The 26701-nt window shown below is 32.1% G+C and overlaps 1 protein-coding gene across 1 annotated transcript; it reads left to right on the plus strand.

Moving 5' to 3' along the window:
• Window positions 1–12929: 12929 nt before the first annotated feature.
• LOC127852500 (cholecystokinin receptor type A-like) lies at window positions 12930–14252 on the plus strand. Its single transcript, XM_052386458.1, has 2 exons — window positions 12930–13576; window positions 14174–14252. The coding sequence occupies exons 1-2, from the start codon at window positions 12930–12932 to the stop codon at window positions 14250–14252; spliced, it is 726 nt and encodes a 241-aa protein (XP_052242418.1).
• The last annotated feature ends 12449 nt before the right edge of the window (window positions 14253–26701 follow it).

The following is a 26701-nucleotide window of genomic DNA, read 5'->3' on the forward strand; positions in this document are numbered from 1 at the left end:
CCAAACACGGTATCCATAATAATAATATAACATTAAATAGTGAATTATTATTACAAAATGAGCTGTTATATTCATTGCTCCTTTCAGGTTCAATCGCAAAATACCTTTGCATCATCCATTTAATGTATTCTGATGTGTTTCGTACCGCATATGTCTGGTTAAAACTTTCTATAATCAATAATACACTGCACTTTAAAAAATAGCTATGTTTATATCTTATTATCGAATTACTAGCAATTAGAAAGAACATATTGCTACACAAATGTTATGTTGTTAAATATTAAACTCATTTTATTAAGGGATAGTAATACATTTGTACCGTGTTGACCTATGAATGTGTAGAACGGTCGTGATAAATTTACAGTCAAAACTGTATTTGAATGTCTTATATCGATTGCCATGGTTATCTTTTCGGTGAAAGATATATCCCAGTATCGTGCCTGTTTATAAATGTCTTTTACGATAATATGGCTGCCTTTTACGAATTGTGATGCATTGAAATGCAGCTATTATGTCGGATTTAATAAATCTATGCATAATTGCTATAGTTGGTATATAGCGTGACGTTTTCCCTATCTATGTTAATTAATTTCGAAGGTGATCAAAATAAGATTTACTTCTTAATCAACATAAAAATGTCGTCATTTGAATACATTTTGTTTTGCGTGCTTGTCTAGTTACAGACACCGTATCATAATATCAAATTTATTACATATTGTACTGTGTCCAAAACCTTTGGGTTGCCTATTGTTATATGCATGGTATATAATTGCTATGTATTTTAGTTCAGCTAACTGTCAGATATCTTGATATACGAACTCAATTCTTTTACGATCACGTATTGTTCTATTTATTTGAAAATGAAACGAATTGTCTTACTTCGGAGTCATATATATGCACCATACAGTATAATTGATGTAGTGTTGTTATTAATTATTTTCATCACAATTTGACGTGATAATATACATTTAATAACATATATACTACCGACAGTAATCAATATAATAATATTACACGTATTTATCGTTGAAATGAAACGTATTATAACTTTGTATTATCATAAACTATTAACTGTATATAAACTGTATTCTTTCTTTGTGTAAGTGGGCTTTTTGGCCTTCTGGATATATTGTTTAATAAAACATAAGAGATTCGACTTTCATGCAATATAGACACAACATATTTAATTAAGATGTTCACCTTGCGTTTTCAAGAGTCAAACAGACATGAAATACAAAAATAATATTCTACATATGTATTATCATGAGTGAAATATTGAAAATGCCCACTAGCATTTTGTTAAAGACAAGTGAATACAATGCAGGACAATATAGTTTTGTTATTTAACCAAGTTGCTTACGATACGGTGATGTATTTGGATGAGGACGCAGACATTGGACAATACTGTTGTGAGTTGCAAACTCGTTTTTCTCTAGATATCAGCTCTCATAGATTTTTAAGAAAGTTATGTTAAGTACAGTTTATCTTTTTAAGCGAGTTTCCTTAGATCTACAATAGATCTAATTTCAACAAGATGTAGACTACAGAAATTTTATATAAAATAATTAAAAATATAATTTTGGAGAAGACTCGGAAATCTTCGCTTCACCTCGCACCGTGAAATATGGATTACAATCTATATTGGTTGTATAAGTATAACGTGCAATATTGGAAGGTCACGTGGTTCTAATGAAGAAAGCTGAGACGGTAATATAAATAGGTATATTATAAAATAAACAAACATAATACAACATATAACACTGACTAAACACTGGTTCTTATATTGTAACGATCAGTGCAATTAATTGAGGGGTTTAAGTTTGTTTCAATGCATGTCAAATCTGTAACTTTGACCCGATTAAATCACAGAACACTTAATTTAACATAAACACTTACCTAACGGACTATTCAATTATAAAAGGACAATATTAGCTTGGTTACATAATATGTAGAAATACATAGAGATTTCATACAAAAATATATACATCAATAATTAAATAGTTAAGGTGATTTTTTTAGATCGATACACACAACATTTTCTAGTTTTATCAATTTCTGAGGATTCAACAAATACATTATTTTTTTATCGATTTCCTTGGTGAACTTGTAACATTTGAAATTAAAATGATCATCATCATCATCATCATCATCATCATCATCATCATCATCATCATCATCATCATCATCATCATCATCATCATCATCATCATCATCATCATCATCATCATCATCATCATCATCATCATCATCATCATCATCATCATCATCATCATCATCATCATCATCATCATCAATAATTAAATAGTTAAGGTGATTTTTTTAGATCGATACACACAACATTTTCTAGTTTTATCATTTACTGAGGATTCAACAAATACATTATTTTTTTAAAGATTTCCTTGGTGAACCTGTAACATTTGAAATTGAAATGATCATCATCATCATCATCATCGTCATCGTCATCGTCATCGTAGTCGTCGTCGTCGTCGTCGTCGTCATCATCATCGTCATCATCATCATCATCATCATCATCATCATCATCATCATCATCATCATCATCATCATCATCATCATCATCATCATCATCATCATCATCATCATCATCATCATCATCATCATCATCATCATCATCATCATCATCATCATCATCATCATCATCATCATCATCATCATCATCATCATCATCATCATCATCATCATCATCATCATCATCATCATCATCATCATCATCATCATCATCATCATCATCATTATCATCATCATCATCATCATCATCATCATCATCATCATAATCATTATTATCATCATCATCATCAACATCATCATTATCATCGTCATCATCATCATCATCATCATCGTCATCTGGCTTTTGGTTATTTTTATTGTATAACAAGTACTGCTGTCGCGTTTCTGACACACTCGTTGGTCTTGTACTCAATGTAGGAGATGCGTCGATGCGTATACACTTCTTCAAAGGCCTATACCCTGCATTCTGTATCCGCATCAAGTGTCCAGGTCTCGCAGCCGTAGTTTAGTAATTGAACAATTTTTATATTGCGAGTGTCGCATGTAAAATACACTATTAAACCTACATATAAGTGTATTACAACTGATGTTTAAAGCTCATTGAGTGGTCAGTAACGCATGCGCATTGACACAATCACGCATAATGCTAAGACAATATTTGTTAGCAAACAGCGTTTGTCAGTTCGTCGGAGGGTCAATCCCAAATAACAAAAATAAATCTTATCAACTTTCTTAATCAGTTTGTCACACAAAAACCAAGAACAGGTTTAATATTTGTATTATTAGCACCGAGGACAAGTTTTACTTTTGAATTGAAATACAATCGTAATTAAAGGGAAGTATGGTTTGTGTGAAATTTCCTGGAATTCGCCGCAACATATCACTATTTATAACATATAAGTGCATAAACTGACCATGAGTGTGGACCGGAAAACGGTCTTTGTGTGCAATAAATTACTAACGTAGACTGTATGTGTCCGCAACATATGCTTTCTAAACGTCTTCCTGACCGTCAAAACGCATTCGTGCCATACTGAAACCAGTCTTAAAGTATTCGAGCTTCGATTTATTATTTTAAATTAAAATAAGATAAATGTAATCAAATCTCAATAAACATCCGATTTTCATGATACTAATTCTATGATTTCAATTTTATCCCAGAGAACTGAATATACATTTGTCCTCATTTCATAGTTTGTCTAATAAGATTCCTCATAGCAAGTGAAATATATGGTATGTGATAATGTTTTATCACAAAATATCTTAATGTTTTTTATTGAAAACAGGCTGTGTTGGAGAATCCAGTCAGACATTTCGCGTTATTAGAGTGGATATTTTCTGCAAGAAAATTGATTGCTTGAGGAACCCGGATGTTTCTGAAAATGAATAGCCTTGTTGCAATTCGTGTCGGATGCTTCTTACGATGAAAATAAAATAAAGATTACTTCCACCATGAAATGCGTTCTCCAGAAAAGAATCATGATTTCAGAAAGTTTTCTTATCACATGACTTTCATCATGAAATTTTTTTGCCATGAACTATTTCGTCAACTCATAAATGTATTTAAGTTCCGAGAAGTTGAATGCTACTGTGCAGATAAAACCGTGTGCCAATGTCACGCGATAAATTAATTTAGCGTACACAATCAACCCAACCAAACAAAGCCATTATGCTTGAAATACGTGAACGAACACTTTTAATTCTCGTTATTCATCATGTCGTGGTTGTCAGTAACATTATACGTTTATACACTATCTTAAACGCCGTTTCAAAATAGTTTTGTTAAAATACACGTGTGCATGGTGTATTCTAAGTAAAACTACTTAACTTGAACATGCTTAGTTTTCAAACACGATTCGCGTAGGCATTTATATGTTTATTAAAATATGTGTATCTGCCATCTAATCTCATAACACAAATTGTAGTATCGTTGTAGAAATGCATAGTTTGGCACAAATTCTAAAATTACTTCAATGTAATATTTCGCAAAAATGTATAAAATAGCAATTTGTTAACATACAGTTAATTAAACAATGTAGTAAATATGAACATAAATACACTCATAGAAAGCACACAAGCCGTAAAATTATAATATATGCATGATTTGAAAAATCAATATTAATTGTTGTACATGTATTTATAAAGGTTTTTTAATAGAAACAAAACAACACAAGAACATCATCAACAACAAAAATTAGCACAAGAACAAAACACGAACATAAGTATAATTTAGAAACACACAAATAATGTAACGAGAGCGATTGATCTTACCACCCACTTGTCGTTTATTGTGAGCCATACAATAGAGGGAAATTACTACAACTCAATATCTGTAGCAAGGTATTCACTTTCGTGTTATGCTAAGTTTACATCTGGCCACGATCTCCCCGATTAGCAAGAGGCTAAAAAATCGGGGAGCTCTACGATTAAATGGTATACACCACGTTCTGTTACGCTTCCTCACGAAATCAGCACGTTTTGTTGCTACGATCGAGCCCACGATTTGCATCACGTTCTGTTACGCTTTGTTGCGATCAACACGATTGGCTTCCACGCTCCACCACGTTCCGTTACGTCCTATTAAGATCTCCCGCGACAAAGCCGCTTTGTTGCGATCTCCTGCGATTTGACCTACGATTTGAGATTAGAAAATGAATCGGGGCAATCGTGGTGAAATTTAAGTTTGATTTAAAATCTGTTCCGATGCCAAGGATGTCCCCGATTCAACCACGTTCCGTTACGCTCCCCCACGATCACCCAGATTCGACTCCACGCTCTGTTACGTTCGCCACGATGCTCTGGAATCGGGGACATCGTGGTAATCGTGGCCAGATGTAAACCTAGCATTACTGATTATTCGACTGTGCTATTATTGAACTTTTATTTCATTCCGGCAGTCACATGTTAACTTGGAATGAGACTAATTCATAGAAATAATAAAAAGTAGACAACGTTTAAATATGTCTTCAGCCCCTTAAACTGGTTATAATTCTAAAGGTGGCCGAGGTCGATGAACTATATTAGAACTAATGTTACAAACAAGAAGACATTGACAGTATTTTACACAATACATGAGTCATCTACTGGTCGGGTTAAAAACCCTACCATTTATTGAGGAACGCTAGGTGCATATTAACATGTATCTAAACACTTGTAGCGTTTCACATTGAAATCCAAGGTCAGTTGAGCACACCGATACTACGATTCGATTTCTTGGATGTTTTACCATTGGTAAAAACCTTAAGCTCCTACATAATTCTTTTTTTTGTTTATACCAAGTTATGTCAACGAATCTTTAGCACGTTGTGAGAAATTTCACAATCCAGCTATATGATATGTATTTTTATAGTTATTTCAGTTTTTACAGACAAAAATACAGACGCACGGACGAACAGAGGAATATAGATTGATATACAGTCATCAGAAAACCTATAGTTGAAGATGTGAACCAAGTTTCATGGTAATATCTTAAATGATCTGCTCTTTATTAAATATTTCTCTTTTTTTCCGGACGAACACGCAGATGGGCGGCTCCACGCAGTAAAGGAGCATACAATACTTCATATTTAAGATATATATTTAAATATTCAATATTTGTATTTAAGAAGCAAGGGACATAACATTGTAACATTCCAAACGAGTAAATTCGACGTTAATGTAATCCTTAACACACAAAACAACCAATGCATAATGTAATGTGAATATATACATGTATATAATAATAAGGCTAGAATGAATCTTGCCTCTTTAAGCCTCTTTTACTAAAACCTATATAATGGCGGTTATATTCATAATAATAAAACAATTTTAAAACTATTATAATTATCATTGAAAAACGAACATTTCACTTTGTTACATAGACACTTATTAGAAGTCTCTTTTTCCAGACGTGTTCTATTAATTACGTTAGGTTTCGTGTTCAAATATATCAGACACAAAAACGCAACATTAATGTTAAAACACATCCCGTGTTAACATAATGATTATAAAGAACAACCATTGTAGAGAATTTATCTTTTTTTATTTATTTTCAGATATAATAATATATCGATTCAATAACAACCCGCAGCAATTACTATAACACAAACAACAACAATTATGCGATTTGGATAGTTTCATATCCATCTAACTAATACCGACAGTTGCAATGGACATTAACCGTTAAGTCTGTTTGGAACCTACTACTTACGCAGATGTCATTAAGCTGTAATAGCATATGCCAAAATCAAATAAACAAATTAATTTCCGAAAAGAAAACTTTCACCGACAACATCAACATGTCGTAAGAGGTTTTCAGAAAATCGTATGCATTTGAGATGTCTTAACATCGTCGGTAACTGTTGTGTTATTTAAATACTAAAATCCCTTGTGGGCATGGAAAAGTTAATAAGTACTACATGGCGAGGAAGCTTAAAAGATAAAATACCGAAGAAGGAAAGATGAAGCAAATAAAAACAAACAAAAGAAAAGCTAGGGATTTGCGTTTGTACTATTTGTACTTTATTTTGGAGGAGCGTGATTGTGTTCCATTAATGGACATTTCAAGTTAATCTAAGAAGTCAATGCATCAAAGAAACTAGTTTTATACTATTTTTTCTAACGCCGTATGATTCCAATATAGTTCAGGTAAATATAGTGAATATTATGATATTATTTATTATTTAAAATACTGTAATAAGTTCACACGGTATTTGGCGAGCTACACATCTTCTTAAATCACGAAACACAACACTGCGCATTTAATGTTTGGTATAAAAATCGTGATTCCGCGATTTATATGTGCAGCGAGTACTTTTTAATATGCTGTGTGTTTTCCGGGGAAACACATGATAAACTCAATAAGCCGGCAAACATACCACGAATATGAAGTTTTTCAGAGATGCTTTGCAGTTCTTGAATTATTTAATATTTCTTTTTTTCAAATCATCGGTCTGAAACTTGGATACCATTGTCTGCGATGCGATGCATATGCATTACACCGTAGTTGCAGTTTGAGTTAAAATTATGTAATTGCCATTACATAACTAATACTTCATCGACACGTATGCGCTGCTCTTAACATGTATGTGGTAAGAAAACCCTAACGGTGCTAACACATGTAAACGTCTTTTTTTTAAATTCAGGTGCAAAACGACCAACTAAAACCTTTACCTATATAATCGTTAACTTGTATTAGATTGTTCAAATGAATGCATCAATTTAAATATTCATTTGCATAGAATTGATAAAATGTAATATAATGTTGTTTTGTTATATTTTATTTCTTTTTAAACATTCACAAGTCGAGGCCATATCTAAATCTTCACTAGATCATGTACATGTTAATCATCTGAATCTCAGAAAAACAATAACTAAAGATTAGACGATATATTAAGATGTTTCTATCGTTTCCTTTACCTTTTATCATATATAACACGCTGTTGAGTCATAACGTAACCGGTTCAAAGAGATATTGTAATCATTTCAGGACTATAAATAACACATGTATACCAGCATTCGTGTGGTATGATAGCCGTAACATTGCGGCCTTTTTAAATTAAAAAAAATGTTCTTTATTTGCATTGTTATATCTCAATGTTTTATACCGTATATAAGTTAACATAAAGAGAACATTCAAGTTCTTGTGAAGAATATATGTAGATGCATTTTCATACATTTCTTTGCTTGTTACACTGATCAATAGAAAACAGTTTGTACATCTTAAAAGAAATGCTATCAATCGTTTTAGTTACTTGTAAAATGTTTCATATTATTGCCCTTTTAAACAGGTTAATCAGAATGAAACGTTGTGAATGTTTAATTAATAGTTCTACAAATAAGTATAATAAATATGTGTCAGAATATAGCAAATAGCACACATACACAAACCAACAAATACATATAACATTAAAACACTATTGAAAAATAAAATATTCTTTTGCACAATGATGCAGTGATGATTGCAATCTTTGTGTATCTACTGAATGTCATGAAACATTACAACAAGCAATCAATTTGCATCAATTCAAGGGGCCATTTCACATTTGGTTATGATATTTGTGAGGAAACAGTAATACTGAACATTTACCATGCTCTAAAATAGTCATTATACAGTGGAACCCCTCTAAACCGGACATCCCCGGGACCGAGAGGAAATTCCGGTTTAGAGAGGATTTCGATTTAGAGGGAACATTGAATATTTTACTTTCAGAAGGTCAATTACATTATCTAATTTGGGGAAAAAACACTTTCAGCAAATTGTAATAGTTTATTTACATAAAACATTCATTCATCACATTATAACAATACATGTCACTTAATCTGTTGTTTCGAAAGCACAACATAAATCAAACAGTGCACCCTGAAAAATAAACAATGGTATATGTATGCATTTGTTAGTTAAATTTAGTTCCTTTTTACACTGAAAAACATGTCAAGAACGACCTGTTTTTTTCAAACATCTACCACGCATAATAGTCTTCTCCACATTGTTTATCATAGCCTGAATGGCTTCCTACATCAAAAACAAAACACACTAAAGAACTCTTTGTTTGTTATCGGTAATTATAATCAGTATTAACACCTCTATTGATCGATATGTACATCACAGGACAAGTATCTTTATATTGTTTTGCGATATTAACAGTTTGCAAATTTTTCGACCACCTTTATCAATTTCACGCGTCTTTAATCCGCTATTCACAACTTGTTGACACTAGGTCTGAGGTGCGATAAACCAACCCTGAGCGGTTTAGAGAGGTACAATTACGTATGGAATAACCTAATTTTGATCCAAAGAATGACCGGTATTCGGAATTGAGGGGATTCCGGTCTTGAGGAGATATTTTACGCATGGTTTTATAGGAAAAAAAATTGGGACCGGACAATTTGTCCGGTTTAGAAAGGATTCCGGTATAGAGAGTATCCGGTTTAGAGGGTTTCTACTGTATGTATCTTTTGACGATTTAAAACCCGAAAATTATAAAGCGTTGCAACGCAAAACCAATTCATAATTTGGAGAGTTCTGTTGTTGTCGTTATATTTTGTGAAACTACGTTGATTGCCTATATAAAGTATAAAATACATTTGGCATTTCAGTCGGAAGAATGGCCGAGTGGTCTAAGTGGTAGACTTTTTACTCCAGGACTCCAGGGGTCAGTGGTTCGAGCCCTGCTGAGGGTTACCTTTTTTCTTTTTTAAATTTTATTCTTGATTTTTTACTGGAGCTTTTTGTTTCCCATGTTTACATTTATCAATATTAAGCATTTAATGACAACCTTTTAAACATGCCAAAATCTGTGAAAAGGCCCATTTAAGGTTGATTAAAATTTTATAACAAGTCAAGTATCAACACAAACTTAAACAAAAAATGTACTGCGTATATTTTATAAACTCTAACATTAAAATGTAGGTTGGTTTATTTCGTTTCAATGACTTGCAATGCTTTGTGGGCAAGTGTGTGATTTATGCTGTAAATCTCTTATTTTATGTAACGCTTAAGTTATTCTCTTGTACATAATTATGTACCAAAGTCACTAATATTCTTATTGTTTTCAGCAATCTTTGTTTGCCGTATACTAAATGTACACTAATATGTGTATCCATTAAGTGAGAATCTTACCGTTTGAAACTTAACGCATAAACCTTCTAGTAATTTTACCAGTTGATTTGCTGAAGAAGCCCTTTTACTTCAATAGTTTGCATCACAAAACGGTTAATTATCGCAAGCTCAACGGTGAGGCATTGTCACCAGATAGGTTTGATTAACGTTTATATGCTTCTTATCAAAAACGATATTTTCAAACCATTGCTACTTTTTTAAACATGATTAATCAAAGATCTTAAAAACACAACCAACCGCTACGATAACATGCGCATGTATACTTTGTTCCCGTATATTAATTACAAGAGCGGGAATTAAGAATGTACATTCTACGTTCATGGCAACATACATGGGTTTGCATTCGAAAGTTAAATTGTAATTATTATAAGAAAGAAATATGACTGCATGAGCGTTTGTCGCTTATATAATTTATCCTATATCAACATTAAGATCTTATGCGCACAGCTTTAAACTTCAACACGTATCATCTGAAAATTAAAATAACCGTTAACAAGGCAAAACATATGTTCAAATATGTGAAGTTATATTGAATATGACATGTATTTAATGCACAAATACTAATTACAAAATGTAGGTTGCCATCAGCGCGTTATTTAATCAGCTCCTCTATATAATGAAATGGTCACGTCACGTTACTTCCTCTACATTTCGCTCCTTTTCAATATCTATCGGAGAAAATATGAGATGGTATGATCCGTTTGTTGATAGATTTATCTACCTTTTTATTTCACCGTACTCAAACGTATGGTTAAAGTGTGTCTTGCGCATTGTATCAATATTTCGAATATGATGGGCATTTAATACTAGCCATACACATTAAGGTATTTATATATTTCTTAGGGTTTTATCTAATATTTATATGGCTGCTAAAGGAGTTTTTACAAAACTGTGCCGGAGGTCATTTTTTCATTTATTGATACAATCGAAATAATTAAAATATATACACAACACTGTCAACACGCAATCGTAACTTTTGATTTAATCAAAGTTCAAACAATGTTATTTGATTGACTTTATACTGCAATCAAGTGCAGAGTACCTGACCAACGTATTATTTTGAAGAACGATTGTGAACCCATCAGATTACATGCGCGATGTTTGAAGATGTTATATCATATCTCACGTGGGTATTCGACGATGAATAGAACATGTAATGGATCTTTTATTGAACGTTTCTTGTTGGTATTTTTATCTTAATTCGGCGTAAATAAGCAGCACGAATGTTGCTACGTTGTTTTGAACATAATCAAGATGTTTTCAAACAATTTGATTATCATACCTAGAAATATCTCACATTTGTATTGTTTTTAGCATTTTCAATGGTGTTTGTGGTATGGTTGGACGTCAGGAATAGTGTTAATACATCTGTTATTGAACTTTCCTCTTTGAGTATTGTGACCTTAGTACATAAAGTGGACACGGTTGGACGTCAGGAATAGTGTTGATACATCTCATATTGAACTTTCTTGAGTATTATTACCCTAGTTCGTAAAGTGGACACGGTTTTCGTTTGCTAAAACGGCGTATATAAAAAGCACGAAAGTTGCCATTTGTCGTGAATATGGACGATATGTTTAAACAGCATTTGATTATCATACCTAGAAATATCTCACAATAGGGTTGTTCGTAGTATTTTAAATCATTTGACGTCAAAATTAAGTGTTACTATTGTCTCGGAAATAAAGCAGGGTGTGTAGGTCGGCCAAATTTTGTTCGTTATTTATCAACAATACGCGACTTATTTTCCACTTAAATTATATAAACATATTATGGTTTATTTTACAAAAAAAAAACAATACGGGGTTGATATCATATCAATTAATATTTTGCCACATTCGAGCGATTACTCTCATTATCTTGTGAAGCACAAACTGTGTTTAATTGCATGCACATTTTAATCACAGACATTTGTATTCATTAAATGTTATGCGCTACAGGATAAACTTTGCCTTCAAATATGCATATTATTTTTTTATTTTTAAAATAAAAAACTTTTAACAAGTCCCGATTGTTAATCAAACTTTTTGCAAAATCTGCAATTAATGATGCAATCTACAATAAAATAAATTCAATTTAATTAGCCAATAAATCAATACTAAGTGATTGTAGTCAAGATAGATGAAATGGATACTGACATTGTGTGCAAAAAAGGCAAAAACGGAAAAGGAAAAAAAACTACAAAAAAACATACACGTATACATTTTTTAAAACTGGAACCGGAACGGGCATTACAGCTTTTATTAAATGGACAAAATATAACATGCTGCTTAATTTATAATTGAGCATTGAATTCAGTTGAGCAATTTTTTGTTTCATAAACCACGAGGAATTCTTACCACTGCAGTTGTAAGAGCAATGTATCCAATGATTCCAATCTAAACGTCGTACCAATCAAAGCGAACTAACGAGGTTTTATTGCTTAGCCAAGCACGCTCTTCACTATATAGCATCGGCTTTTATGATAATTTTAACAGTCGACTGCGAACGCTAAGCGTGTGCGGTGGATAGGCTGCTACCATTACTACGCTATTCCATACACATGTATGATTCAAATGATGTGTGATTTAATGCTGCTTCTTTGTGTATTAATTACCAAATGTGGATGACTGATGGTTATAATTGAAATTGATCAACCACGTGTTTCGTATTAATTTTGGAATTAATAAAACACAACACGATGTGTTCAATTATAATAGAAGGAGCGACTTTGAGGTGTTTATTATAACACGTGTGGGATTGGAAAATAAAGCAAATAAAGGCAATATATTATATTCTGTGAAATAAACAAAACCACAACAACATGGAAGGTATAGAGCTGTCACCGATAAACACCACACTGGACACGAGTGTTTATGTTAAAGAATACAACGCAGAATTCAACAAGAAAGTTCTGCCGGTAAGCATAGTGTTCGGACTAACGGCCAGTGTAGGATTGATCGCCAATGCCCTCGTCATGTACATCTACGGTTTCCGCTACAAGCGCTGCAACTTCAAGTATTTCTTCTTCACGCTCGGACTGATTAACCTGCTGCAGTGCACCATCATGCTCCCGACGCAGATAGGAAAGAGGCACTACTGGTTCAACTTTCCAACCTCCTGGCTTTGTCGCACCTCTGCCTACGTTTTCGGTTATACAATCATTCACTGCTATTTTGTTCTGTTCCTCATTGCTTTGGACCGATTCCGCAAGGTGTGCCGGCCATACGACTGGCAAATCCAGGCCAACACGGCTAGGAATTTAAGTATTATCACTTCGATTGCATCGTTCATTCTAGCAACGCCGCCTGGCGTTGTGAGTGGTCATCATTCTTTCCAGACATCGTACAAAGACGTGAATATTACTGTGACAGTTTGCGCAACGGATGACATCCATAACAACACAGAATGGGCCGTGTATTTCCTGCTTTTATTGGATGGACTTCCAGTCTCTGTAATCATTCTTGTCACGTGTACCATATATGCATTGATCTTAATGCGGTTCTACCGACAAGGCTCTCGAACAACGCAGTCTAGCTTAAATAATAGTTCACTCGCTCGTTCTTCATCTGATGAATTGTCCAAAGTGAAAACGGACGATCAAAATAATATCACGGACACAGATAACAAAGATATTGTATCAAAACAAATGAAACAGACACTGACTGAGGCAAAAATAGTATCATTTGATACCACGACGAGTGTTCAAAATGGCGACAATAATTGGTCTATGAAATTCACGTTTAAAAATATAATGTGTGTAGTTTTTCCGGTAAGCAGACGGCTTAATATTAGAACCAATCGTCCTGGCAGTCTTCGTAAAACTTCATCAAAGCTTGCAGTTAGAGAAAAACTATTGCGAAAAACATTAATAGTTCTCATCATCACGATAAAGTGTATCATTGCGTTGATAATCACATTTTGTCTACATATGGTCACCGAGTCGATCAACAACCACGCGCTCGAGGTCCACGGGGCGATTTTGAACGCGTTTGTGATATTTCACCGAGGGAGCTTTTCCATGATTTGTGCCCTATTTCCAATTATCTACGGCGTTCGTGATAACAGTTTCCGGAACATCGTCCGGGAAATGCTCGTTAAGGACAAGGGGTCCAATCAGGAGCAAAAGCTTGAAACGTGTGCATGAACATACCTTTTATGCCAATTCAACTCGTGACTTGTTCATGACCTTTTTTCTATGTTAATTATTTGTATTAGATATGTGAACTGATTTTCAAAATGACGTTAAACTAGAATTACGGATTGCGGATCTATGTTTGAAACTGCAAATTTCTGGCTGCATTGTTCATTAATTTACCTCATCCAGTACAGGTGTGTCGATATTTAAGCAATCATTAGAATAATTTTTTTATCTTTAAAGAAGAGGAAATAATGTGATACAGTTATTGAAAACCATACTATAACCGAAATCGGACTAAATACGTTTACAATAATAAAAATTGTAGCAAAACAAGCACTATGTGTATCATCAAAAAGACTCAATTGATATGTCATGTGTATATATAGATGTACACGAGTATTTCATGTGTCTGCAGTTGCCTGATTCCCAATAATAATAATGTGCAATGTGATCATTAATTCTGTCAAGAATGCTTGCCAACTTTGCGTACCATAAAGTATTTTATGTCTTTTCTTTGAATTGTAAGACAAGATAATTAATAGAACATTTAAATACATGTGCAAATGGTTAGTTTCTTCACGATGATGTCCCAAACTAATATAATATTTATAGAAAAGATACCGTTATAGCAGAACATTAATAATAATTGTTCTGTGAAATTTTCCCAACTGTTACGTACAATAGAGTACATAATTATTTTACCAGGATGATAAGGAAAAAAATAGTCATAGAAAGTCGTGTTTGACCTCATGACAAAATGAACAAAACTTTAATCACTCTACCCCATGTAACACAATTTCGTTAAATATTTCAAATTTCGTTTGTCCGCCATTGCGAAGACATTTTGAAATGCTTGAATGAAAGATAATATCGCGAAAATATGCGACATATACATTTCAATGCTCTAACAACTGCAATTACAAGGGAATAGCCCTTTTGATATTAATTTTTCTAAAAAAGAGACATGGTGCCAGAAATTCGTTAAATTTAATTATTTAAACCGAGTTTAAAAATCTAAGAATATTTTGTACATACACCACTCCTGTTTTTGTCTTGTTTGTTATATTTTCCGTAGAATATAACGTATTGCAGATTATTAACACTTGACATGTATTGGAGCGTCTCGCTAACAGGTCTCTCAGATGATAGAAAAACACGCAAAAGTACTTGTATGATAGCAGAGAATGCTGACATGTTATGTAAGTTGACAGCAAAGGGGCAGATATGCAGACTTAGAAAAGATCCCGAGAAACACCGCTGAATCTGTGTATAGTACATTTAGGTCGAAAATCCTATTTTTATAGGTGTTTCTCAATTTGTTCTGACGTTTCGAATTTCATTTCATTTTCTTTCTCGAAGATCAAAGAGACCATTGCGTTATGCAACTAAGGAAAACTGTAAAATTATCGATAACACATTTGATATTTAACTGATTGAATCAGTGTAGAAAATATTATTGTGGAAAACAAATACAAAACTAATAATTAAAGAGACATTTAAAAGTCCCAATCCAGGTGAACATTGTCAAAATTAGAATAAACAAACATTTAAATGTCCTGTAAAATTGCATATTAAGTGTAATGTTCATTTATCACCTGCGAAAAGAAATTATTTTATTGTTATAGACCATATTTGAAATATAAACACTGCCCCCAGGCTCAATCTTTTTATAGACCATGACTTGTTTATAAATCAGTGTGGCGATCTTAACCATGCAAAAATCTACATAAAATTGTCATACGATGGAAATTTCATTAAAGCGCTGTATATTGAGCATTTATTCAATATTTTAATTTAGAAATATATTATTTATTCAACATTTTACAAAGAACAGTTTAGGAGATCAGTTATTTTGTTAATTATGACATTTTTTCTTTACCGTTGTTTCAGTCTTGGTTTCTTAGACGCCCCGACATTAAATAATTTATTGACTAAAATAACGTGACTTAATCATTCAAACAACGCGCTTGTGAATCACGTTTTCGTTGTTTGGAAAATAGGAATCAGCTTTAATAAAATGAAATGCAAAAACTAACCCCATTTCACTAAGTTTAATAAAATGAACTGTATCATTTTGAGGCAAACGTTTTGTTATATTATATTCGTTTGATCTTCCTTTAATATGTGTTGTCATTTCCGTACAATGTGTATGACTTTAAGGTAGCCTTTGATAGGTAAGTCGTAATAATGAAACTAGCCTTGTAAAGGCATATGACATGTGGTTCATTCACTCTAACCACATTGACATCAGCTGTAACTATTACCCTCAGCCTGTATATATGTGAAAGTAATTAAGAGGATAAAGTCATAATATGTAATTGTTGGCATTATATATGACCTCTACAGAAATGTAATGAAATATTGATGCCCACCTGGTGCGAGTTTTAATTTAATTTATGTCAATTTAAATTCCATTTTTAATGTGCATCTCTGTTAAAGAAACGTGTTCGGACAAACTCTACAATATCGTGCTTGTAAATAAGTATTTTTAAAACACAACACACCAGCAAACACATTTAATTTAGTATAATGTTATACACATTTATATAACGGCAACCGTTTTACAGAAGCTTTACATTATTTTAAGTGCTGTTGTTTTGCAATTGTATTTATATATTGCTCATAAGTTCATAATGAAATATATTCAAGTTGAAAGCTGAATAAGACTTATGAATACATAATTATACATGTACATCGTTAATAAAAAAATTCCTTGCAAGTAGTAACATTAAGTTTATTGCAACAAGTATAAGATTTATACACTACAAGCTAATAATTTCATGTATAGTTTAGATATTATATGTACTGAATTTAAATTATATTATACTACATATTCGCAATTATTCAAACCGGTTTTGCACGCTACCCACACGAAACAATAATAAATAATATAGGCTTTGATTCGAAAAGTTTCTTCGGCAATTTGATGCTTGACCCCTTAAACTTATGTTAGACGAATCTTAGTTTTATGCTTCGTAATCTTCGTAATTATCGCCATGAACAATACTTTAAATACAATAAACGTATACTATTTTGCATAGGCAACACAATGTTCTTGAGCATGTTTCGAGCGTGGAAACCTAAGAAACTGTTAAGAAATAACAAGAGTCTAATGGATGGTTCCCTTTTACCGATAGCGCATTCAGTACCTGCCGTTGAACGATAGCAAAAGAAGTATAAGGATTCAAAAAGAAAGAATTATATGCAACTAAATTGGTACCAACCCGATATTATGTGTACAAGTGTTCTATTAATGAGCCTTTTTAATATGAAATGAAATATGAAATTTTATTGTTAGGCACTGGCAAATTTAGAAAACTTTAAAAAGAGATTGACAGCACCTCAATACAATAGATGTTTATTTTTGAAACAAATACATTTAAACAACTAGAATAAATATCGAAACATAATAAACATCAACACAAACAATATGTGTTAAATTGATAATAAATTTTTCAAAATGAACGACGAAATGGTTTCTTCTTCATAGGTGTATAAACTTGACAATAAATGTTTAACTATTGCGTTTTTAAACATTTGACATTTTTCGAATAATACATAATTATATTATAATGTTTTCACGCTTCGTTGCTTCTTAGGATACAAACAGTTGCATGAAAAATAGGACTACGTTTCTGATCATGTCCTTGCAGTAAGTTAAAACTCTAACATGAGAAAGCCAGATGCAGGCGCTCAACGCGTTACATTCTCATTTGAACTCCATCAGCTGTTACACCCGAAGCTTTATCATTTGCTTATCCTAAAGTAATAAACAGTAACCAATTACCTTTATGAAAGATGTGAAAAACACGCACACCAATAACAAAACTACACTAACAAAGGTAATATGATTTAAACTAGGGTCTACGCTTTGGAATGGCCAACGCATTTCGGTTTGGTTTCAAACAGGTTTTAAACATACCGTACCTCCTTCTTTAGCCCTGATTTAATAAAATACCAGTTCTCGCGTTTCTTTTTCAAAAAATACTTCAACTCTCCCCATACAAAATATTGAAAACGTTTCCAATTTCATAACCGACACACCTGCGATGACTGTTTTTGTTGAATATTTTGAGAATATTCGATCTTTACTACGGCGAGGTTTGACATAAAAACAACAGCCTTTCTCATATTCACTGACGCTTCTGTAAATTTCGCAAAAGCATGATGAATGAGTTGGAAGAATCTAATCCGTAAAGAAATTAAACGATAAGACACAGGATCCCGACGGTGGTGGCAGGCTAGGGAATCAATGCTGACACAAATAGACAAGGCTTATCAAGTTACGAGGAATATGTCCGATAACTGGAGCTGAACTTTTATCGGCAAACATTCGGTGCGTTATATTAAAATACTATATGCGCTTTTGATTTATTGGGAGGTATTTGTTATTGTATTTGCTCGCCTTACAATGACGAATATTATCATATTCATTAGATTATATCATTAGATTATCATTTGAAAATTGTCCGATATTTTGTCGACTAAACTGTAAACTTTTCAACAACTAGTATGGAAGGATTCTTCGAGTCTACATGGTTTTAAATATACTTTACACTTTTGTAGTTTTGTGTAAAATGTTAATTAATCGTTTTAAAACAATATATTGAGTTGTTGACCCACACTTATTTGTCGGTAACGCTTTCTAGATTGGGGGATCATTCAGTGTAAATGATGGCATACAAGAAGTAAGGATAGATACAATAACATTTATTAACGTGTTGCAAACACATCGTCCCCCCATAGATAATGAAGCACCGACTGGCCGCATAAGCATTATATTAAAACAGTTAATTATTTGAAGAAGCGAAAGAGACACACACGTGGTTCGGTAGCATCAGTATGAGTAAAGTTTACGTAACAGTTTTATTTAATGGCACCAGTGGTAGAGTTATATAATTGCACACCGTCTCATTATTCAATACATTTTCTTAAAACAGCATTAGTCTAGCAGCCTTGTTAAATACATATCGAAAGGTTCATCTAGTAGAGATAATAAATAAACACATTGAGACCGACACTATAGCTAACATTTGATTTTTCAAAAATCGCCTGCACCGTATGACAAGTTCCCATACGTTGTACAAAACAATAATACCAGCCATTTAGAGAAATATTTTTCTCCATAACTCAAACACCATATGTATTTTGCGCAGATTATATGGAAAAGCGTTGTTATTTTATGTTTTCTCAAAATGCCTGTTAAGTGTATGCTTTTATTTAACATAGTAGTAGTAGTAGTAGTAGTAGTAGTAGTAGTAGTAGTAGTAGTAGTAGTAGTAGTAGTAGTAGTAGTAGTAGTAGTAGTAGTAGTAGTAGTAGTAGTAGTAGTAGTAGTAGTAGAAGTAGTAGAAGACCTATTTGTAGCAACAACAAAAGTGGTAGAAGTAGTAGCAGCAGTAGTAGTATTTGTTGTTGTATTAGTTCTAGTTGTAGTAATAGTTTTAGTAGTAATTATGTAGTAGTAGAACTAGTTATAGTAGTAGTAGTAGAAGTAGTAGAAGTAGTAGTAGTAGTAGTAGTAGTAGTAGTAGTAGTAGTAGTTGTAGTAGTATAAGTACTAGCAGTAGTAGTAGTAGTAGCACTACTACTACTACTAGTAGAAGTAGTAGTAGTAGTAGTAGTAGAGGAAGAAGAAGTAGATGTAGTAGTAAAAGTTGAAGTATTAGTAGTAGTAGTAGTATTATTATTATTAGTAGTAGTAGAAGTATTAGTATTAGTATTAGTAGTAGTAGTAGTAGTAGTAGTAGTAGTAGTAGTAGTAGTAGTAGTAGTAGTAGTAGTAGTAGTAGTAGTAGTAGTGGTATTAGTAGTTATAGTAGTCGTACTAGCAGTAGTCGTAGTAGAAGTACTAGTTACAGCAGTAGAAGTACTGATAGTAGTAGCAGTAGTAGTGATAGTAGTAATTGTAATTGTAGTAGTTTTATTTGTAAATGTAGTAGTGGTGGAAGGCTTTTGTAGAATTCTTCATATAAGATGTAAAGTAGGGAAAGCGTTTTTGATAGTTGTATTAGTATCAGAGGAACCGTTTTTAGCATAAATCTCAATAACAGCAATATGAGTAGAGGTAGAATAAAAAGTAACGTTATATATAGCAGTACTTCGTGTTGTTCTCGGTGGAGTTTCTGGTGTTAAGTGACCAAATCTGTGTGATGGTCTTGGTGGAGATACTGGTTCTGGAGTTAAAGGACCAATACTTCCTGCCGTTCTTGGTGGAGATATTGAAGGTAAAGAAACAATATATAATTAATTCTTCCATCAAAGACACGACATAACAATGCTGCAGCATATGTGTTTAATCGATATATACGTCCTATCTTGCTAGCCTTCTTACGCGTATAATGACAACACAAAGTCTTCTTTCTTTATAGTGGGTCTTTTGTTGTCAATTTACGGCCAGGAGTGGCAGGCCATATTAATTGTTTATAACAGAGCATGATTCATACTTTAACACTAAGCAGCATGCACAATAAATGAAGCTCCCCTATACGTTTCCAATTTCTTGTTAAGATTCAACAGAAACATGTAATACTTTGCACTAAGAATACAGAAGTAGCAAAGAAGTGTCATCAGGGTAATATAAATAAACTTACAACATGTCAATACAATCTGGCAATATATATATATATATATATATAGATAGGTAGATAGATAGATAGATAGATAGATAGATAGATAGATAGATAGATAGATAGATAGATAGATAGATAGATAGATAGATAATTGGATGGATGGATGGATGATGGATGGGTGATGGATGGATCGATGGATGGATCGATTGACGATAGATAAATAGATAGAAAGATAGATAGATATATAGATAGATAGATAGATAGATAGATAGATAGATAGATAGATAGATAGATAGATAGATAGATAGATAGATAGATAGATAGATAGATAGATTTATAGATAGATGGATTGATAATTGGATGGATGGATGATGGCTGGATCGATGGATGGATGGGTAGATAAATAGATAGATAGATAGATAGATAGATAGATAGATATATAGATAGGTAGATATATAGATAGATAGATAGATAGATAGATAGATAAATAGATAGATAGATAATAGATAGATAGATAGATAGAAAGAAAGAAAGATAGATAGATAGATAGATAGATAGATAGATAGATAGATAGATAGATAGATAGATAGATAGATAGATAGATAGATAGATAGATAGATAGATAGATAGATAGATAGATAGATAGATAGATAGATAGATAGATAGATAGATAGATAGATAGATAGATAGATAGATAGATAGATAGATAGATAGATAGATAGATAGATAGATAGATAGATAGATAGATAGATAGATAGATAGATAGATAGATAGATAGTAGATAGATAGATAGATAGATAGATAGATAGATAGATAGATAGATAGATAGATAGATAGCTAGATAGATAGAAGATAGATAGATAGATAGATAGATAGATAGATAGATAGATAGATAGATAGATAGATAGATAGATAGATAGATAGATAGATAGATAGATAGATAGATAGATAGCTAGATAGATAGATAGATAGATAGATAGATAGATAGATAGATAGATAGATAGATAGATAGATAGATAGATAGATAGATAGATAGATAGATAGATAGATAGATAGATAGATAGATAGATAGATAGATAGATAGATAGATAGATAGATAGATAGATAGATAGATAGATAGATAGATAGATAGATAGATAGATAGATAGATAGACCTTACGAACAATAAGCAAATTTCAATACTTGGGTGAGATACTTAAGTTATTCCATCAAACTGTGTTATTAAACATTTTCGTTTATATTGTAACATATGTTCGTTTTTTATTTTTTTATATTTTCAACTTAAATAATTACTGGAAGTAAATTCATTAAAACATTAGATAATTTGTCAGATGGGCACTTTAAATATGACTTGTATATTATGTATGTTGTTATATAGAAATCATATTGGATTTGATATATGCTTTACCGAGAAATAATCTTTCCAGTGTGTCCATTTTGATTGGGATTGATTTCTGATAAAATTAATTAAACAAGTGAGACAAAGTCACGGTATATATTGCCTTTGTTATTATAGACGGTGAGTTGGCGCTTAAATTAGTATGTCCTTTTGCTCATTTTGATAAAATATATTTTCGAAAACAAATTGTAAAAAATTGTATTATAAATCCGAAGTAATCATCGTTAGTAGCAGCAGCTGCATCATTTGCATCAGCAGCGGTCGCATCGCAAGCATATGCATAATCCTCCTCATCCTCATAATCGTCATTAAATCCCCGCCATCACCGCTACCATCAGAATTATTATAAAAATTTTACATCGTCATGATCAGCATCAATAACCATAATCAATTATTTTCGTCGTCATCATTATCTTTACTATAAACATCATCTCTACCATAAACATCCTCCTCCTGATATCTCATACCACAGCAAAAACGCAAAGACTCAATTTGATCAAAACCAAAATTATACAGGTTTCATAACTATAAAGACAAAGCATAATCCCATTCCAAAATATAAAAGTGTTTTTAACATTTTGTTAAAAGGAAAAATTTCAAAAACAGTACACGTCATAAAATCAACAGAGATCCAATAGAGCGCGTTTCAAAGACGTATATGATTATTTTTTGTCGAACAAATGTTTGTTTAGGCATTCAGTTAGTGCATTTTAAAAGCTTTTATTGATACACTGTTTTGAAAGGAAATGTTTTCCATATGTATTTTCCGTCTGAAAAAACCTCGTACACATGCAATTTATTAAAAAACATTAGTATAAGTATATAGTAGAAATTAACTCCAAATAAATATAGAAAATTATGCAAACATAGACAAAAGCTTGACTTATAATGCCGTTTTTTTGGTACTATAAACTCGTTAGTTTTATCACGATTTTAATTATAACGATGGCCACAATTTGATGAGATACGGAGCACAGACAAAGTTATGACCCGTAGCTAAAAAGTGGCATACAGACAAAATTCGTATGGGATGTAGGCAATAAAATCGGCACCGTTCCCATATAACCAATAAAAATTCTGAAATGTTTGAGTGACAAGTTAACTCGGTGATTACACACAAACGATATCCGTTGAAGCACATTTTCTAAACAATCATAAGTTTACTATACCAATAATTGTTTCGTGATATTTTTGTTATTTGAAGGACTACTTTAACCCTTCTAAAACAACAAAATAACCCTTGTAAACGACAATAAACATAGGCTTTAGCATCCATGCAAAATGAATGTTTATGACTTCCGACCGCTATGATTAAATTCAATTATATACCAAAATGAATCAGTTTTGTATTTATGTGACACACAAAACATATATAATTACAGTGCTATACTTTAAACGTAGTTAATCAAAATAAAGATAATTCATTATTTTTTTAATACTTAAATTAAGTTTATAATGTTTTTCCAACACTTCTGAAATGTTATTCGTGAGATGACTAAACCTTTATCATTCGGTCCCTTCTCCCCACTTAACAATCGTGATGAACTTCTGTAGAGATCCCCATCTTATTAAATGCATAAACGGGTTTAATGCTGAAAACAGTATTGCTATCCAAACAAATATCTATCAATAAATGCAAATTGATATATTTTTTTTCCAAAAGATTATTATTGTTAAATAATTGCAGCATTACCCTTTAACAATTATGCTTACTTAAAAAATATGTGTTTGACTGAAACTAAAACTAAAACTAATATAAAGAATATAAAGAAGTGAAACTCCAGCTGCTGGAGCAGTATTGCATTCTCATTATATACAATTAGTTGGTCCTTTATTTAAGGCAAGTGACCAATTGCCAAAACAGTACAAACCAGCACAATACAAAACAACATAAACACATATAAGAATAAGGCTGGGGTCGCCGCCTTGGAACGGTCAATTCAAAGCATTGGGGGTTTAAACCGTTTTAGAGCGCTCAACCTCACACTTGGCCCAGCGATATTCATGATACATATAAGTTTAAATAAAATTTAACCTCATAGCATTTCAACTCAAATTAAACAATAGTAAAAGGGAATTAAAACGCATTTAATTTAATTACCATTTAATTATTCAATGGTAGGAAAGGGGACCAGAGCAACAGAGTTACAAATTTTTGAGGAACGATGAAATGAAATTAGGAACAAGTGTCAACTACATCCTTCTTTTTAGAATTTGTTTTAAGAATATAGCATCATAAAGTTAATATTGCAGAACATCATCGCGCAAATACAGGAAGAAGCAGCAATAACGGGTGTAAAAGATCCATATTACATAACTTGGTTGTTTATTTGACTGCTTAAAATAAAATAAAAAAAAATCAAACAAATATTAATAATTTGTAACGCTATATACCCGATGACCTATGCATGAATCATAAAACAGTAAAAGTGTGTCGTATTATAGAAGCGATGACACGATGACGTCAAAAAAATCAATGTAGCCTATAGCACTGAAAGTGTGTTGTAAGACGGAATTTAGAAGCGATGACACGATGACGTCAAACAAATCCAATATAATTAAAGGCGAAGTACTGTAAAATAAAAAATAAAAATATTAAAGGGGCAGTACTGTTAAATCGAATTACCAATAAAACCAGCTTTGGTTATTGAATATTTAAGAATCAAACATATAAAATGGTCATTCCATAAATAATTCCAAATTTTAAGAGAAGAAAGATATAGTGAATCAAAAACCAACAAGCATGTGTTTTTAGAACGTTAACATCATATCCTTTAGTTTAAAATGAGTTAATTAAATTAAAAAGTTTAATATAAACATTTTCTTCATGATATTTTAATTTGCGAATACGTTTCAAAACATCTCCATAAAATAATGGTTGGGAAATTCCATTAGTTAAATGCCATTTTAAAGAAACATTAAATTTTGAAATTAAATCACCATACTTTGAGTGAAATTTAGCGAATTTACTTCGTAGATTAATATGATACAAAAAACCTTGTTTTAGCAATTTCTTCGTTAATATACGATTACGATCATGACAATCCTTAATACATGAACATGCTCTGGTATCGTACCAATTGCGAAATGTAAATACCATAGGATGGACCTTTAGGTATGTTACCATATAAGAACGGATAATTCACAATTTTAAAGTTTAAGTCGTCGAATTTGTCGTATAAACTTGTCTTAATGATATTTTTATTAATAGTAAGATGTTAGTCTAAACAAGAGATTGCCAAGCAATATTGTCCCCTACCGGTGAAACTCCATCATTTTCAGTATTTTCTTTAATTGTTACCATAACAACCAGAATTCTTGACGTAAGAACAAAATGAAGTGACGTGCATAATCTCCATATTGCCATCTATCCATGTTTCAAGTTTCATGAACAAATATGAAGAACTTTTAAAGTTATCGCAGGATCCAAAAAAGTGTGACAGACAGACTGATAGATTGACTGACTGACAGACTTACTGACGGACAGAGCGCATGTATACATTTATATATTTATACATTAAAGTGAAATGGCAAACAAAAGAAGTTCAAAATGGTACATTTAAACAAAATATTTACCTGATTTTCTATGACACAAATAAACAGGTGGGTTCAAGACAAATAAGAAAACTTACAATTTACATATCTTGCCATTATTTATAAATGGGAAGTCCCGTAAAGTGGGTATGCTCGATTTTGATAAGTGTTAAATTGTAATATATTGATTAAAATATGTTACAATAACACACAATTATATTAGGCAAGAAAAATTATGCATAGAATTTCATAACATCCAGCAAAGACAAATTAGCGCCCCGAGCCAATCGTGACGAAGAGATTTCGTAAATATTTTCCTGCAATAACCGAAGCATTCGTCTTTTTATTAGGATCGGAGTTAGTGTTCATGTGTCGTATGAATAGATATCGTTGAAGGAAATTAAAATGATCCGTAAAACAAAATTTAGATTCACATCCTACATGCATGATATACATACTGGGAATTCAACTTTACAGACATTTTTGATTTCAGAATTAAATATCTGGCTTATTTTGCATTTTTCGACACATGTTCTTCTTAACTTTTATTTTAATTTATATTGAAATATATGTGTAATAAGTTTTTTTTACACATTTCATATAAATTCATAAATATTTGACAAAATCGTGAATAACCACTTAGACTTTTTTTGGTATTCTACAACCAGTTTTCGATAATTTTATCTTTTTGCTACATTCTATCAAAGTTGCAAAATTTAATTTCATAAATAAAGAAAGCAATTATGAAGACAGATTTCGAACCATTATGTTACTGAATATCCTTATATATCGGTAAGTGAGTAAAAAACGGTAGAGGAATAAAACAAAATTAACGAAAAATAACATTTGTCTAACACAACTTTCCTTTTTTGTGTGATTTTAGTGGGAAAACAACATACTTAAATATTTGGCAAAGTGCCCAACTTTTAAAAAGTATTTGTTGCGGTCAA

The sequence above is a fragment of the Dreissena polymorpha genome, chromosome 12, assembly GCF_020536995.1.
Source record: "Dreissena polymorpha isolate Duluth1 chromosome 12, UMN_Dpol_1.0, whole genome shotgun sequence".
Lineage (NCBI taxonomy): Eukaryota > Metazoa > Mollusca > Bivalvia > Myida > Dreissenidae > Dreissena > Dreissena polymorpha.